This window comes from Suricata suricatta, chromosome 8, assembly GCF_006229205.1.
Source record: "Suricata suricatta isolate VVHF042 chromosome 8, meerkat_22Aug2017_6uvM2_HiC, whole genome shotgun sequence".
Taxonomy (NCBI): Eukaryota; Metazoa; Chordata; class Mammalia; order Carnivora; family Herpestidae; genus Suricata; species Suricata suricatta.
In genome coordinates, this window is record NC_043707.1 from 19,087,721 (window position 1) to 19,104,108 (window position 16,388).

At 44.8% G+C, this 16,388-nt stretch overlaps 1 protein-coding gene across 1 annotated transcript; it reads left to right on the forward strand.

Annotated features, from left to right (window-relative positions):
- The first annotated feature begins 2,863 nt into the window (after positions 1-2,863).
- Positions 2,864-4,955, forward strand: HS3ST4 (heparan sulfate-glucosamine 3-sulfotransferase 4). The gene has a single exon (XM_029948286.1). It carries the CDS (start codon positions 2,873-2,875, stop codon positions 3,542-3,544), a length of 672 nt encoding a protein of 223 aa, XP_029804146.1. The 5' UTR covers positions 2,864-2,872; the 3' UTR covers positions 3,545-4,955.
- Positions 4,956-16,388: the final 11,433 nt, after the last annotated feature.

Below are 16,388 nucleotides of genomic sequence, written 5' to 3' on the forward strand. Positions count from 1 at the left end.
TCTCTGGTGCACCTGGCTGGCTTAGTTGGTTGAGTGTCCAACACTTGATTTCAGCTCAGGTCATAATCTCCTGGTTTGTGGGTTTGAGCCCCACATCAGGTTCTGTGCTGACAGCACAGAACCTTATTGGGATTCTCTTTCTCCCTGTCTCTCTACTTATCTCTCTTTCTCTCAAAAATAAATAAATAAGTAATTTTGTTTTTAAAAGAAAATATCTCTCTCCAGTTGACCTAAAAGTAGGACATCAACTGTTTCTTAAACTCAGGCTGAACCCATCAGTCACCAGTCTCCAGGTCAGGGACATGCAGTTGGTGGTAATTGGCTTGAATCAAAATACCCTTTTTCCCTAGACCCATCCTCTAGTTCAGTTGTTGAGTTTGCCATGTGGTCAGATAGAAACAGTTTTTCCTTGCTTTTCTCTAATAATTACTGTGTCTGTGGTCTTGTATGCCTGGTGTAGGTTATAAAACTCCCAGCATTCACCGGGCACTACTCTAAGTGATTTACCCTTGTTACCTCATGGAATCTTCATTACAATCCTAGAAAGAAGGGGCTCTTATTAGCCCTGTGTTTTGAGGTGAGAAATTTGGGGTTCTGTGGGGGTCAAATATACTTTCCTTGAGGGCTTGCAACCTCAGAGTAACTTAGAGGTTTATCAGCTTCATGGTGGTGTGGGTGGTCAGACACTCTTGCGATCCTGCACGTCTGAGACCCAAACGCTTTGTGCTCCCAAGCCCTGCCCCTCTGTATGAGACAGTTAAACCTGACGAGACCCAAACAGGCACATAAAGACGTTCAAAATACTTTGGAGAGTATGTTAGTCCAAGACGAGCATGATTATGGCCAGGGCTGTTGGCTTTGAACTGGGCAGTACTTGCTGTCCAACCACTATGCTCCAACAATGTCTGACTCTGTGTGAATTTCCTCTACTAGGCAAATTCCTCTTGCCTCCTAAAAGTGCTTGCCAAGAGAGCTCAAAACCCAGTAGCAATTAATTATTGACGGCACATGTGAATTAGAGATAAAAGAAAAGTCGTTCTTTCTCTATACACGCGATAGTAAATAAATTTAATTATGGTAGGGGAAGCTAAGGGATCTTGGTCGGTATTAAGTTTTATTAGCTGAGACATTTAAAAGCATGTCATCACAACAAAGAGGTCTTGTGTAATCCTAAATGTACCACTTTGGTGCAAGGCTCAGAAGTGAATAGACTTAATGGAGCACATGGTGGCAGATGGCCTCCTGCACTGCCAGGTATAACAGGTTTATTGTCAATTAACTTTGGTCTACATACGCCTATAGCAAATTGACTGTATAATAGGATCCTGAGCTTCTTTGATCATCGATAGGCATGCCATACCTGGACTGGGAGCAAATAGCATCAGACTCTTCTGATATCTTGAAGCTCCCTGATGAGGCAAGGCCACTCTGAAGGTGAACACCAAAGGAGGGTTGGGGGTTGGAGGTGCAGCCTTGGGGAGGAAACCAAGAGACCTGGTGTGGGACCTGCCTCTTGCTCCCTGGGCAAAGTAAAGAACTCCATTTGTAGCACCAGACCCGTGCTAGATGCATGCAAATGGTGTGTCATTTTAGTCTGAACTTGAACTCAAGGTGGGCTTTAGGATTTTACAAAGGAGGTCAAGGAAGGGATGTGATTCAACTTGTTAAGGTCACGAAGCCTGTCTGGTTCCCCATCTCTGGGCTTCAGTTTCTTCCTTTCCACTGCGATGCCTTTGGACTACGTCAAGGCTCACCAAATGTTTTCCTAAAGAGCCAGACAGCAAACATGCATGAATGTGTGACATTAAGTCCCTGGGGCAACTAGCAGCCCTGTTGTAGCCCAGAAGTGGCCTTAGCCAGTACATTAGGGGATGCGTGTAGCTGTTTTCCAGTGAAGCTTTATTTATGAGCGTTGAAATTTGAATTTCATATAATTTTCATGCATCACAAAATGTTATTATTACTCTGTTGAGTTTTTTCCAACTGTTTAGAGATGAAAAATCGTTCTTAGCTTAGGAGCCATACAAAAACAAGGGGCAGATAGTTGTTGGCCAACCTTTGGACTGGATAATCTTTTGAGTTCTTGGTGCACTCCACCACGTTCCAAGAGCTGCTGCGACAATAATAGTATCCTTGATTTATTAAGCTCTTGCATGAGACGGATTCTGTGCTAAATGCTTTACAAGTGTTATCTCCCTTAATCCTTAGACTACAGTGTGAAGTAAGTGCTGGCATTATCTCCACTTCAGAGATTACATAAAACGAATACATAGAGAAATTAAGAGTATATCTCAGTTAAACATAACTGGTTAAGAGATGGGGCAGCAGATTTAAACCCAGGTGCATAAGGTTCCCAAGAAGGGATTCAGAAGCCTTGTGCCACCTTCTCTGATAATACTGTGATCAGAACCATAGTCGGCACAGAATTGAAAAGAATTCCTAGGGTTTATCAATGAATTTTATTTTGTAGTTTCGATCAGGCTCTTGATGGCACACATTCTGTGCAAAACGTTAAAGGGTTTCTGGATGAGGGGCACCTGGGGGGGCTCAGTCGGCTGAGCATCCAACTTCAGCTCGGGTCATGATCATGGAGTTCGTAGGTTCGAGCCCTGCATCGGACTCTGTGCTGACAGCACAGAACCTGGAGCCTATTTTGGATTCTGTGTCTCCCTCTCTGTCTGCCCTCCCCCATTCATACTTTGTCTCTCTGTCTCTATCCTGAAAATAAATAAACATTAAAAAAAGAAGAAGAAGAAGAAGAAGGTAGGGAGTTCCTGGAGGAATGTCCTAAAATAAATAACATAACATAACATAACATAAAATAAAGTAAAATAAAATAAAATAAAAATAAATAAAAGATTTTGGGAGGGGAATGACGGCTCTCTTTCCTTTCCCTCCCTTTTCCAGAAATGTGATGCCTAAGACTTTGGATGGGCAGGTGACCATGGAGAAGACGCCAAGTTACTTTGTGACCAACGAGGCTCCCAAGCGCATCCATGCCATGGCCAAGGACATCAAGCTCATCGTGGTGGTGAGAAACCCCGTGACCAGGGCCATCTCCGACTACACCCAGACACTGTCAAAGAAGCCCGAGATCCCCACCTTCGAGGTGCTGGCTTTCAAAAACCGGACCCTAGGGCTGATCGATGCCTCCTGGAGCGCCATTCGAATAGGGATCTATGCTCTGCACCTGGAGAACTGGCTCCAGTATTTCCCCCTCTCCCAAATCCTCTTTGTCAGCGGGGAGCGCCTCATAGTGGACCCTGCCGGGGAAATGGCCAAAGTGCAGGATTTCCTAGGCCTCAAGCGTGTTGTGACTGAGAAGCATTTCTATTTCAACAAAACCAAGGGGTTCCCTTGTCTGAAGAAGCCAGAAGACAGCAGTGCCCCGAGATGCTTGGGCAAGAGCAAGGGGCGGACTCATCCCCGCATCGACCCAGATGTGATCCACAGACTGCAGAAATTCTACAAACCCTTCAACATGATGTTTTACCAAATGACTGGTCAAGATTTCCAATGGGAACAGGAAGAGGGTGACAAATGAGGCTAGGGAAGGGGAGGGAAGGCTCGTGAATAGCTAAGGAGGCTCTTTACCTGAGTCCTAAATTACCCCCCGGGGTGGGGGTTACAGCCTCAGCCTTGCTGGAGTGCCAAGTAGGTCCCCTCCTTTGTCCAGCCAGGATTGCTTCCAACGCTGTGGGCTTGAGCAAAGGGATGGGTCCCATCATGGCCTCCTCCTGGAGGCACCAGGTTTGCCTGGGCAACAGCATCTGGTTGACCAGATGGCCACCAGGAGCCACTGCTCCTCCTTGTCTCTTGCTAATTAATGGAGTCTGAAGACAGGCTAAATAGCTGTCAAGGTCAGAGACAGTGCCAGGAATGTTTGGTTACATGATTATAGAAAAGAAAGGAAGGTCCACGTTGGTCACTTTAGAAGTCTGAGCCCCCGCCCTGCCTCTGGCACAGTCTCTGCTGTATAAACCTCTGCTTTGGCCTCTCTCCAGAACGCTACTTGTGGCTGAGTGCTCCAGGACTCCCAAGGAGCAAGGCCCTTTCTCTGAGGCATCTTCAGCCTTCTCCTTAAAGGTCTCACCCCACAACCCTTTGACTTCCCCCTCCCCCACCTCATGAAGGCGGAGGCATGCACGTTCCTCACCAGAAAAATTAAAAAAAAAAAAAAAAGCTGACACCCTTAGAAGCCTTCTTTCCAAGAGCCCTCTAAGAAGGGTTGGGTCTCTCTCTCTTTAGGGGTGTCCCGGGCTGGGGAGAAGCTTAGATCTTAGGCTAAGAATCAGGCCTGCATGGCCCTGCTCAGAGCAGCGTGATTGCCCTTGAGTTCTGAGCCCTGAGGTTGGTAAAGATAGATGCTGTTTCTGAGGATGAAAAAAGAAGGCCAGACCTTTTTGAGGGGGGAGTGTCTTCATATGTGAAGACTCTTCGCACCATGGTTCTAGGAAATGCTTTACGGGTAGGCTCCGTCCCTTAGGGTCCCCAGAGGGGCGAGGACCAGATAGTGGGCATGTCTTCTGTTAAGAGTAATTCTTCTGTTACAATGAACAGGGCTTGCTCACCTTTCTTCTGTTTGCCCCACCATGTCCCCCCTCGTGGTCATCTGATGCTTCATGTCCTCTTTTCAGAGATGGCCCACATTGGGGCCCCATCTACGGAGGGTCGTCAGATCCCATCTGGGGATGTGGGGGAGGGCAAGGGCTGTCTGCAGACACCCCCTCCAAGGGCTGCCGAACAAAGTGTCCCTTCCCATTACTTCAATTCAATTGAAACACAGCACTTGACATCAAGCACTAGTTCACTGTTCTCCCAAACCAGGAATGAACGGGTCTAGTAAATTTAAAAAGATGTATGAGTGGGGGAGCTAAGTCTGTTCAGCTGATATTAAACTGTCATTTCTCCTGCTAAATGAAAACCGTGTTGTCATAAAGCTTAATGCAACCTGATTAATGGGCTCTGCTGCTGTGTTTGTATTGGTCACCTCCGACCCCACCCGTCCCCTTGAATTCTGGGACCATCCCCTTCTCCGGGGTGGCCAGAAATTCCGAGGTTTGAGAATCCACCAGGGGATTCTGTCTGCGGAGCCAGATAATTCTTGCAACAACACAAAGGACGTGACTCTGGAAAGGAGCTCAGCTCTCTCGCTCTTAACTCATCCTGGCAAGAAATGGACTGATAGGCTAGGCCCAGAAACAACCTCACAAATAATTTTTGTGGTTATCGAACTGAAGGCAACGCACATACATACCTTCACCACCAAAGTAAAAGAAGATACAGTTAACACACACACACACGCACCTATAAACCCACCTCTTTGAAGGAGGAAAGTGCATTCTGGTTCAGAACAGTGCTTTGTGGGCTGGCTGATTGGGGTCTTGAGGTACAAGCAGAAGTAATAATGGGTCTAGCTGCCCATTAGGGCCAACCATGGGGTTCTTCAGGCTACAGCCTACTGAGCTTCTTGTAGAATCAGGAGCTCCAGAGTAGAGCTCAGGCACCTGTTCTTTCAAAAATATTCTTTTTTAAAAATTCTTAATGTTTTATTTATTTTGAGAGAGAGAGAGAGAGAGAGAGAGAGAGAGAGAGAGAGAGAGAGAGCATGAGCAGGGAGGGACAGAGAGAGAGGGAGACACAGAATCTGAAGCAGGCTCCAGGATTCAAGTTATCAGCACAGAGCCCAACGCAGGGCTCAAACTCACAAACCATGAGATCATGGCCTGAGCCGAAGCCAGATGCTCAAGTGACTGAGCCACCCAGGTGCCCCTCTTTCAAAAATATTCTTATGGGAGCTGGGATTGAGAACAGCTGGAAGAAAAATCTTGCCTGTGTATTGCTTTGCTCTCTCATTCTCCCTCCTGCCCTCCGTTTTTGCTTCCGTGGAAATTACTCCCAAGAGGAACAGCCCCCGGGGTTTCATGGCTTCCTGGGGGAAACATGGTCTCTCTTTGGTTCTGTGGCTCTGTGGAAACCAGGTAAGGGATGAGCTCTCAACCTGACCCGTCAAAGGAGCATCTAGTCGCATGGAAGCTTTTGAGATATTTGTCTACTAGCTAAAGAGGGCCATTACATCAGCCTACCCTGACCCTCATCTCTTTCAACCTGGGTGGACGTACATTGACTCAGTCTGTCAATTACTCCTGCTTTCCACTTCCCATCTCCCTGTCTCTGTGTCCCTATAAACCCAAACATCAACATTTATGTGATGCTTAAAAAAAGAAACCTAGTAATTATGTGTCCTCGCATAAATAGGACAAGCAAATCCATTTTTAACAGGGTGAGCCAATGGCTATTAGGCCAGAGTCACCTGGAAAATAAAAGTGGGGACCCCCCCCTTAATACGTATACACTTGCATATATCAGCAGGGCTTACGTTCTCTGGAGGAATAATGTAGAGGCTGAAGCCTTGAGAGCTGGAGGGTTTTTATTTTAAGGGTCTGTTTGACGATATGGTTGAAAGCTCCTGGTTTGGAAAAGGAAGGCAAACTTGACATGTTTAAGGTCTATTTTCTGTAGTATCTACTCTAGCTTGATCCTCATGACTCCGGGACTGAGCCAGGAAGCCATGTCCCCTTCTGCAGGGGGAGAAACTTGACAAAGGAATTATTTCCTTTTCAGAAAAGCTAAGTCAACCTGCTAAAATAAGAGTCAGGTTAATAATACTTCCGCCCTATTTAAATGTGAGCATTGCAACTCACAGGAGATTGAATTTTGTATTTGATTTCAATTAGCAAAGCATAAATTATATTTAATTTTCTCTTCCCCTCTTCCCCTCAAATGGGTGGTTCACACCTCTCAAAAGGCTGCTGCATGTGGTTCAAAGATGAGAAAAGGAGAATTCTCGCTCTCAATAGTGCGGCTGTCATTGTTCCCATATTCATTGCTTTTAGCCCGTATTATTCTGTACATGAAACATGGGAGAGCCTTGGCCTTGCCACTTAAACTTACCAGCCCAAAACAATGGCAATAAGGGCAAAAGCAATCAGCAGGCCCATTTAACTTTCTTTCCACTGTATATGAATCCCATGGCTTCAGTCGTGTCCAGTTTCTTATCCTCCCTGCTCCTTCCTGTTGGACCAGTCAGCCCCCTTAGTGTCCAGAGAAAACTTCTGCCTCACTGCTATCAGGGGAGAGGTGGCTGGGTTCTAGCCTTGCCTCTGTCAGTGTCTTGACCTTCTAAACCTTAGTTTTCATAGCTCTAAAATGGGTATATTTCATCCCCACCCAACCTACCACTCAGTGCTTCTATAATTAAAATGAGTTAATAGATGGAGGGTATTTGGAAAGAATGAGGAGCTTCAGTGATACAGTCGATAGTGATGACCATGGTAATGATAGTGAGGACGATGGTGATGATGATAGTAATGATGGTGATGATGAAGTTGAAGAAGGAGGAAGTAAAGGGAAGAGGTTCTCCATACCCCTTCCAGAACAATATGTCTTTCTAAGAGTTCCAAGGTTATATTTTTACTATACTGGACAATTATGAGAATGTCAAGAGAAATGAACCAACATTGATCTTGTTCAAAGCTCAGTCCAGTAGATGGACACCTGGGTGGCTCAGTCGGTTAAGCGTCTGGCTTCTGCTCAGGTCATGATCTCACGGTTTGAGGGTTCGAGCCCCACATCAGGCTCTGTGCTGACAGCTAGCTCAGAGCCTGGAGCCTGCTTCAGATTCTGTGTCTCCCTCCGTCTCTGACCCTCCCCTGCTTACACTGCCCCTCTCTCTGTCTCTCAAAAATAAATAAATAAAAAAACATTAAAAAAAAAAAAGCTTAGGCCAGTAGAAAAGCCCTCCAGAGCGCAGGATTGGCTGGATTCCAGGCATTCAAATGCGAACCTTCTCCCTACTGGTTAGTTCCCTCCCCTCACCCCATACACAGACAAATTCTCCTCCCTATGGCCTTTCCCTGGTTCCACACTCAAGGTTCTTTTAGATACAACAGGGCACCAAGGCTCCTCCAAACTGGGCCAAACAGATCCTCTCGAGATGAAAATGGGAGCAATATTTTCAAGCTTCTGGACTATGAATTCTGTGCCTGGACCTCTGACTCCTGAAGTTTATGTGGAAAACAAAAACAAAAAAAAAGGTGGGAAACAAAGGAAAGTGCCGGTTCTTTTTTTTTTTTTTTCTGTTTTTTATTTTTGAGAGACAGAGAGAGACAATGAAAGCAGGGGAGGGTCAGAGAGAGAGTTACAGAATCTGAAGCAGGCTCCAGGCTCTGAGCTAGCTGTCGGCACAGAGCCCGATGCGGGGCTCAAACCCACGAACCATGAGATCATGACCTGAGCTGAAGTCGGATGCTTAACCAACTGAGTCACCCAGGCTCCCCAGAAGGTGCCTGTTCTTAAATGTTTCTGGAAATAAAGTTGAGTTGGGGTTTTCCTCAGGACTCTGCATAACAACATGGGATGGGAAGAGATGCGTTCATATGATTTCTAGCTTCTCAGGGATTGAGGATGTGTCATTTTAAGATATGCGATACATGAAACCACTTTTTTTAATTATGAAATTATCAGATGTTGCAAGTTAATCATAGCATGTCATCTGTTACCCCGGCAGGAAATGAAGGCCAAAGAAGTATAGGAGAGGTGGCTTCACTGATGGAAGACAGACAAGAATGTCTAGGATCCCTAGGTACTGGAATGAATATAGCACTACTCTAGGTCCATCATGTTCATTCCAGCTTTTAGTCCACAAATATATGTAGAGATGACTAAGTGGCAATTGAAAAAGATATTACAGAGAGAGAGAGAGAGAGAGAGAGAGAAGCTGACCTGACAGGGCTCCCAGCCAAGGGGTGGGGGAAATGGACACAAAAGAAATACATAAAGAGAAGGTTTCACTGTTATGAGAGAGTATGCCCAGGGTACTATGGAAACACAAAATTGTGGCAGGTGGTAACCCACTAGGGGTAAGGAAAGACCACTCTGTACCTAGTGCCTTAAAGACCATACCCAGCAACATTTTACCTCATCCCAAATCATAAAACTATTGTTACACTAGAGACTTAAGCTAAAGCACAAAGAGCTATAAAAGCACAAAAGACATGAAAAATACAAGATTGTGTTAAGAAGGCTAGAAGGGGTGGGGGGTGGGGGAGAAGTGTGTATGAAGGACTTCACTATGAGGGATCAGGCAGGCTGACCATAGCTAAGCCATAGGGGATCTAAATTCTTCCAGACACAGCCCTGACTCCCCACCACCTTTACTTAGCATTGTCTCAGGTCAAGGTCAAGGGATGACCTTCTTCTATTAGCTGTTGGCTATTTGTTGATTCATAGATCAAGAAGGAAACACCAAGCCAATAGAAACTCAACTCTTCTGAAAATGTGCTAAAGTCAATAATAGTTCAAATGAAAACACGCACATCTTATATTGGATTAGACAATAATGTAGATTTGTCTTCTAGGTCAGGGGTAATCAACAAGTCTTATCCATGTAGTATATAGCTGGGGACTCTGGAGGGTTGGGAATTTGAGGGACTTCCCCCAAATTTCACAGGGATGTAATGACTGAAGTGAAACCACGAGGCAGGGTACCACACTGTGGGGAAAAACAGCCTATCCTGAATCATCACAGTAAACAGTTTCAAGGGCTATTTTCATAACCTTGTCTCTAAGCCCAGGAAATGTCAGTTTGAATAGCTTGGATCCCATTAACCATTCTGGACCATTGGAAAAGGGTGATTTTGAAATAGACCAGTAAAGGCCAGTTGGGAGGCTGGGAGGTCATCCTTGTGGCCATGAGTAGACTAGAGCTAGAACAATCTATCATGTTTGGGGTCAGAAGGATCCTCATCCCAGCATCTTTCTGGCTCTAAGTGGACCCATACCTCCCTGTTGTGGTCATATCTGTGGGGCTTAAGAAGTTCTGCATGGGCCACACCGAGCTCATCGGGTTAATGCTAACATTCTTAAAGCCTCAACTTGAGAGAAGAGTTGACGTGAAGACTCTTTCAACGTTCTTAACTTTTTTTTAGCCTCTCCCTACCTGGAAGAAACACACAAAATATCTTGGGAAAAGGGGAGTGAAAGGAGCTGGAGTTCCAGAATTGGGCTGGAACCAGGTGGGGAAAAGGACCAGCTGTGGCTCTGGAAGGGCTGAGAGCCCATCACTTCCAGTCCTGCTCACCTCTACAGAGGGTCCACAGAGGCCACGATCGGGCAGTACAAGGCAGCCTTCACACCACTCTGCACTGGATGCAGGGCCTTGGTCTTCTCCCCTTAAACAATTTCGGAAGCCTCAACCCCCTTGGTATATCCTCCTCTGTGGCATCTTTGCTTGCAGCTCGATTATACTGATGTCTCTGTAATAAAGAATATTTCCCCCTAAATGCACATGTCTTTAGGGGTTGAGCTTTGTCACCATTTTGTCTTTGAGATCATGGCAACAGCCCTGGGATGATAAACAAAACTGCAATAAATGGTATGGGCAGGGGGAGTGGTATAACTCTTTCCTGTAACTCATGCAAAAAACGAGATTTAGCAACCACTTTTGTTCCTTCTGACCCAAGAAGAAAGAGATGATGGCTTCAGATTCCACGGGGGGTGCTCTGAGATCAAAGGTAAGACTTTCTGATGGAAAAAGAGATCCCCCTTTTCCCCATAAATTACGGAAGAAAAGATTGCTTCCTTTTGATCCCAGTGGGAGGGCTTATCAAGGGTGCCCGGGGATAGGATGTGCTCCTGAAAATGCTGGGGAAAGGGCTTTGGAAATAAGGGCTTTCCTACCTTGGCCATCCTGTTTAGAGGAAAGAAAAAGGAGAAGTACAGAATAGGAACTGTTTATGCCATAGGCAGTACATCGGAGAGCTGAGTCTAAATCATGGACTTGCGGACCAGTCTGTGAGTCAGGGTGAATCCCATCATCCATTTATTCCACTCTGCTGCTCTCAGCAGAGAATGCAGATTGGGGTGTCTATAAATTTCTACTTCCTAACCTCAGTGAGACCCTCGGTTCTGCAATTCATTCCTTTTATTTGTCCCTGGGCAGCTCTTTTTCTCAGGCCTGTTGTATTTGTTTCAGAGATTTCCACCCTACCCATATTCTCGCCCCACCCATGCTGTTCTTTTGGTCAAGAAAGGTGGCTTCCTGGAGAAAGTCCAATTCTCTCTCTCTCTCCCCCTGCCTCTTACTGGACCTGCGTTCTCTCCTCCATCAGGTGGAGACGGTGATGGTGCCTATTTATGGGGCAGTGTGACGACTACTGGAATGATAACAGGATCTTTAAAAGGGGAGTGGTAAAAAGAAAGAGCTCAGCAGGCTTACTGTTATTACCATTCGGATAGATTTTAAAAATTGCTAGCAATGGTATGAATCCCTAATTATTCCACTCCCGTCTCGTTAGTTCCTATATTTGCCTCAAATCTCTACCTCTCACCTTCCAAGAGTATGTGCTTTATTCATGTATTCCTCTCTTCACTGGTCTTTAATGTCAGTCCAAAGCCAATCATCTCATTGTTAATTTAAGGACAAAAAACTTTCTGTAGCATCTGTCACAATACCATATGTCAGCCTCTCTTTCATAGCAGTTCTGGAAAGTAGATTCCACCCTTTCTATGTTCTCTCAATAACTATCTTTTTCTCACACCCCTGTGTCCTAGTGTCAGCTCCCATAAGCCTACGGAAGGGCTTGACATTCATCCGTGGTGCTGCCATCATCAAATACAGGTGCCATCTTCATCCTTCACCTACTTAGTGGTGTTAGCATTTGACGCTACTGGCCGCCATCTTGCTCCGTGATCCACTCCTGCTTTATCTTCCATACTGTCTCTCGGATACTTCACCTACCTGTTCTCTTCCTAGCTCTGCTTCACAAACTCCTCTTCCTCCTCTCCCTGTCTTTTCTTTTTATTTTATTTCAATTAATAGTGGATGTTGCTAGCTCCATTTCCCATATGGGGATGTCCTGGATGGTTTTATACATTCTCATGGTTCTAATAAGTTGTAAGCTGGCTCCCGGACCTGTACTGTGAATGGCTATAATTCCTATGACAGATGCTGTTAATAGTCTATCCTATCACTGTCACCTTCCCTTTGCCTTCATATCAGAACCCTTGTTTTATCCTGGCAAGGAGTGGCAGTATAAGCGTAGAAAATGAACCTCTTCCTTAACCCCAAGGAATGATCTGTGACAAGTCTAAGCAATTATGCTCAATTAATTCTACCAGGAGACATGTGACCCTCTAAAGATCAGTGGGATCTGAGCAGTGGTCAGCTCAAGGCTCTGGAGAAACAATCTTTAAGGATTAAAAAAAAAAAAAGAGTGGCAGGGGCACCTGGGTGGCTCTGTCAGTTAAATGTCTGAGTCTTGATTTGGGCTCAGGTCATGAGCTCATGGTTCATGATTTGAGCCCCACGTTGGGCTGTGCTGACACCACAGAGATTGCTTAGGATTCTCGTTCTGCCACTCCCCTGCATGTGCTCTGACTCTCTTCTCAAAATAAATAAATAACCATTTTTTTAAGTGGCCAAAATAAGAGGAAAGGAATCTAGTTTTCCTACTTTTGAATGCTAGTGGAAAAGGATGACAGATTTAGAATTATGGCAGCCATCTTGTAACCATGAGTCAACAAACATAGACAACACAGAACACATCAGAGCAAGACTGATGAAAAGAGCCTGGCACTTCTTATTTGGCCTTCTTGATCTGGTGACCTTGATCGTCCTGATCATGCAACCACGTAACTACCTTAGGAACAAGACAAGACAAGAAAGGACAAGAAAGACAATGCATCAACGATTGCACAATATCTGGGGAAACCATTATGGCCTCATGACGTTAACTAGAATCATGGGGTCAGTCAAGGGTATATCAAACCTACATTAAAGGGGCAATATTGGCCTCAGACATACATGGACCCTGCCCCATTTTTCATATTTCAGTGCATCTTCTCATTCCGTCCTCAGTCTCATAACATAAAAAGCTACCTCTCAGAACACAGCTTTAGATCTAGTGTCTTTTCTGTATCCCCAAGGTTACAAGTTACAGATTCCTCCGGGCACTTCTCAGATTTCAGGGAGCTTCCGTACCACTTCAAGCCTAGAGATGGTCCTCTCCCAAAGTACAGGGTCTATACATCTAACATTCAAAGTTACACAAATGTTATTAAATACCACTCTAACTGTAAACAACTTCCATTAAGATAAACAACTCCCAGGACACTGAGGTGGCTCAGCTGGTTAAGCATATAGCTCTTGTTTTCAGCTCAGGTTATGATCTCATGGTTTGTGAGCTCAAGTCCTGCGTTGGGTTTTGCACTGACCATGTGTCACCTGCTTGGGATTCTTTCTTTCCCTCCCTCTCTGCTCCTTCCCCACTCACACTCTGTCTCTCTCTTAAAATAAATAAATAAACTTTTAAAAAAGATAAACAATTCCCAGAGGCTCTATCTTGAGTTAAAGAGAAACACTGGCAACAGTAATAGTCAATATCTTTTGAGCATCGTGTATTCATGCTTCTAAACCTATGTGCCATATTCAGTTAGTTGATCACCTGTCCATCCTTACACCTTCCTGAGTTGGGTCCTCAACACTCACTGTTCAAATTTCCCCTCTACGCCAGTGGTCACTGTTCAACCTCACTCATTACTGCTCATTTTCCAGCATTTAGTCTTTCTTTATCTGTAAGTATTCACTCCAGCGATCCCCTACATTTTTATCGTTTTAAGCACCATCTCTATTTTGGGGACTCCCAATTTTAGATTTTTAGTGCAGAGCTTTCTCTCAAACTTCAGATTCTTATGTCAAACTACCCTGTGTCCATTTGGCTGCACAGAGAGAGAGCATCTCAATCTTAATGCATCCATTTCCATATGTTCTAAGTCCCCTAAACCTGTTCCTCCCAAGGTCTTGCCAGCTGAGCAAATAGCTTCTCTGTCTTTCCAAGCCAAAAGCCTATGTTCTTTATTGCTCTTCCTTGTTTTCTATACCTTGCATATAATTTAAAAAAATGGAAGTATGTCCACTATTAGGTATTTACCCAAAGGATACAAAAATAGATTCAGAGGAGTACATGCACCCCAATGTTTATAGCAGCATTATCAGTAATAGCCAACTTGGAGAGAGCCCAAATGTCCATCGACTGATGAATGGATAAAGAAGATGTGGTGTGTATCTGTGTGTATGTGTGTGTATATATACACGCACACACAATGGAATATTACTCAGCCATCCAAAAGAATGAAATCTTGTCACTTGCAATGATGTGGATGGAACTAGAGTGTATCATGTAAAGGAAAATAAGTCATTTGGAGAAAGATATGATTTCACTTGTATGTGGAATTTAAGAAACAAAACAGATGAACAGAGGGGAAGGGGGAGGAAGAGAAGAAAGGGAAACAAACCACAAGATACTCTTAATGATAGAGAACAAACTGAGCGTTGATGGCGGGAGGTGGAGGGGGATGGGCTTGCTGAGAGATGGGTACTAAGGAGGGCCCTTGTTGTGATGAGCCCTGGGTGTTGTATATAAGTGGCAAATTCTACTCCTGAAACCAATATTGCACTATATGTTGTATGTTATCTAACTAAAATTTAAATTAAAAAAAATATGTCCAGAATTCAGCTACTTCTCACCACCTCCACTTAGGACTGTCAGATTTAGCAGATAATTGCATAGGACATATTTATATTCAACATTTATATTCTTCTTGCATGGTCTTCTGGGACCTCCCCAGAAGTGGTCTTCCTTTCACCAGTTTGCTCCCTTTTTGTTTTTCTGATTTTTTTTTGAGAGAGAGAGAGCAAGCGATTAGGGGAGGGGCAGAAAGAGAGGGAGAGAGAGAATCTCAAGAGGGCTCCATCCTCAGCATGGAGCCCAACCCCAGGGTTCAAACCCGTGAACCGTGAGATCATGACCTGAACCAAAATCAAGAGTGAGGCGCTGAACCAACTGAGCCACCCAGGTGCCCTCATTTACTCCCTTTTTATTGTAATTCATTCTGCATCTGGAGTCATGATAACTGGCAAGGGAGACTGGCTATATCATCCTCTTACTAATAAACTGCTTCATGACTCCTGAATTAGTCACTTCTTTAGCTAGAAGTGGCAGACAGCACAACTCACACAGAAGAATAAGGACTAAAGGGAATTTACTGGCTCGTTTGACTGAAATTTCCAAAAGGCGGTGGGGCTTAAGGTACAGTTGCATCCAGCACTTCAGTAATCAGTAAGTTTTCTCTTTTTCGCTCCCCCCTCCTTTATGCACTCTGTCCTCCAATGTTTAGCCTTCAATGATCTCTTTTCATGTGATATTGTTATGGCTGCTTGCAGCTCAGCCTAAACCACACTTCACAATTCTACAGAAAATATCATTTCCTAAGAGCGCCATCAAAAATGGGTCACATCACCACTCAGGAACCAATCGCTGTGGCCAAGGATCTAAAGTACTCTCATGGTCTGGCTTAAGTCACACCCGGGGACTGAACAGAGCCAGCCTCTTCTCTTGTCTTGGAAAACATCATTATCTCATTATCGAACAGGAGAGAATGATTCCAAAAGGAGATGCCGAGAAACCAATAAAGCGTTTTTCATGGTTCCCCACTGCCTCCGTCATAGATTCCAAATTCCTCAGCTGAGCACATAAAGGGTTTCAAACTCTGTCCCGGAGCTACTCGGCCCAGTCCCTCCCACCCCCACAGCAACTAGTCTGTACTCGGTGCTCCTGTTACTCTGGCTTATCATCATCTCCTACACGGTTTTTGCCGTGCCCTGTATGTGTGAGGCCTTCCTCACACCAACCCTCTTTTCCTGCGAAATAATATTCATGCTTAAAGACCCGGGGGAAATGTCCCCTCCCCGATTCCCTAGCTGAACAGGTTATGCTATCCTCTGCATTTCATTTTTATTTATTTATTTTTTAAGTTTATTTATTTTGAGATAGAGAGAGTGCGAGCAGGGGAGGGCCGGGGAGTGGGGAGAATCCCGAGCAGGCTCCATGCTGTCAGCACAGAGAGCCCTATGTGGGGCTCAAACTCAGGAACCATGAGATCATGACCTGAGTAGAAACCAAGAGTGGATGTTTAACCAAAGGAACCACCCAGGCGCCCTCTTCCTCGGCAATTCGTTTCCCCAAGCCATTCCCCTGGGGGCAGGAATATCTCACTGGGCTCTGTTCCACTGATCTGTTGTCTTAGGATTGATACAGTAACTCCTCAATGCAGGGATGAGTGAAGAGTTAAGCAAAACTGAACCCTTGGGACTTCATCAAGATAAAAAGCTTCTGCAAGGCAAAGGAAACAATCAAGAAAACTAATAGGCAACCGACAGAATGGGAAAAGATAGTTGCAAATGACATATCAGATAAAGGGCTAATATCGAAAATGTACAAGGAACTCACCAAACTTCACAATCACAAAACAAATAATCCAGTGAAGAA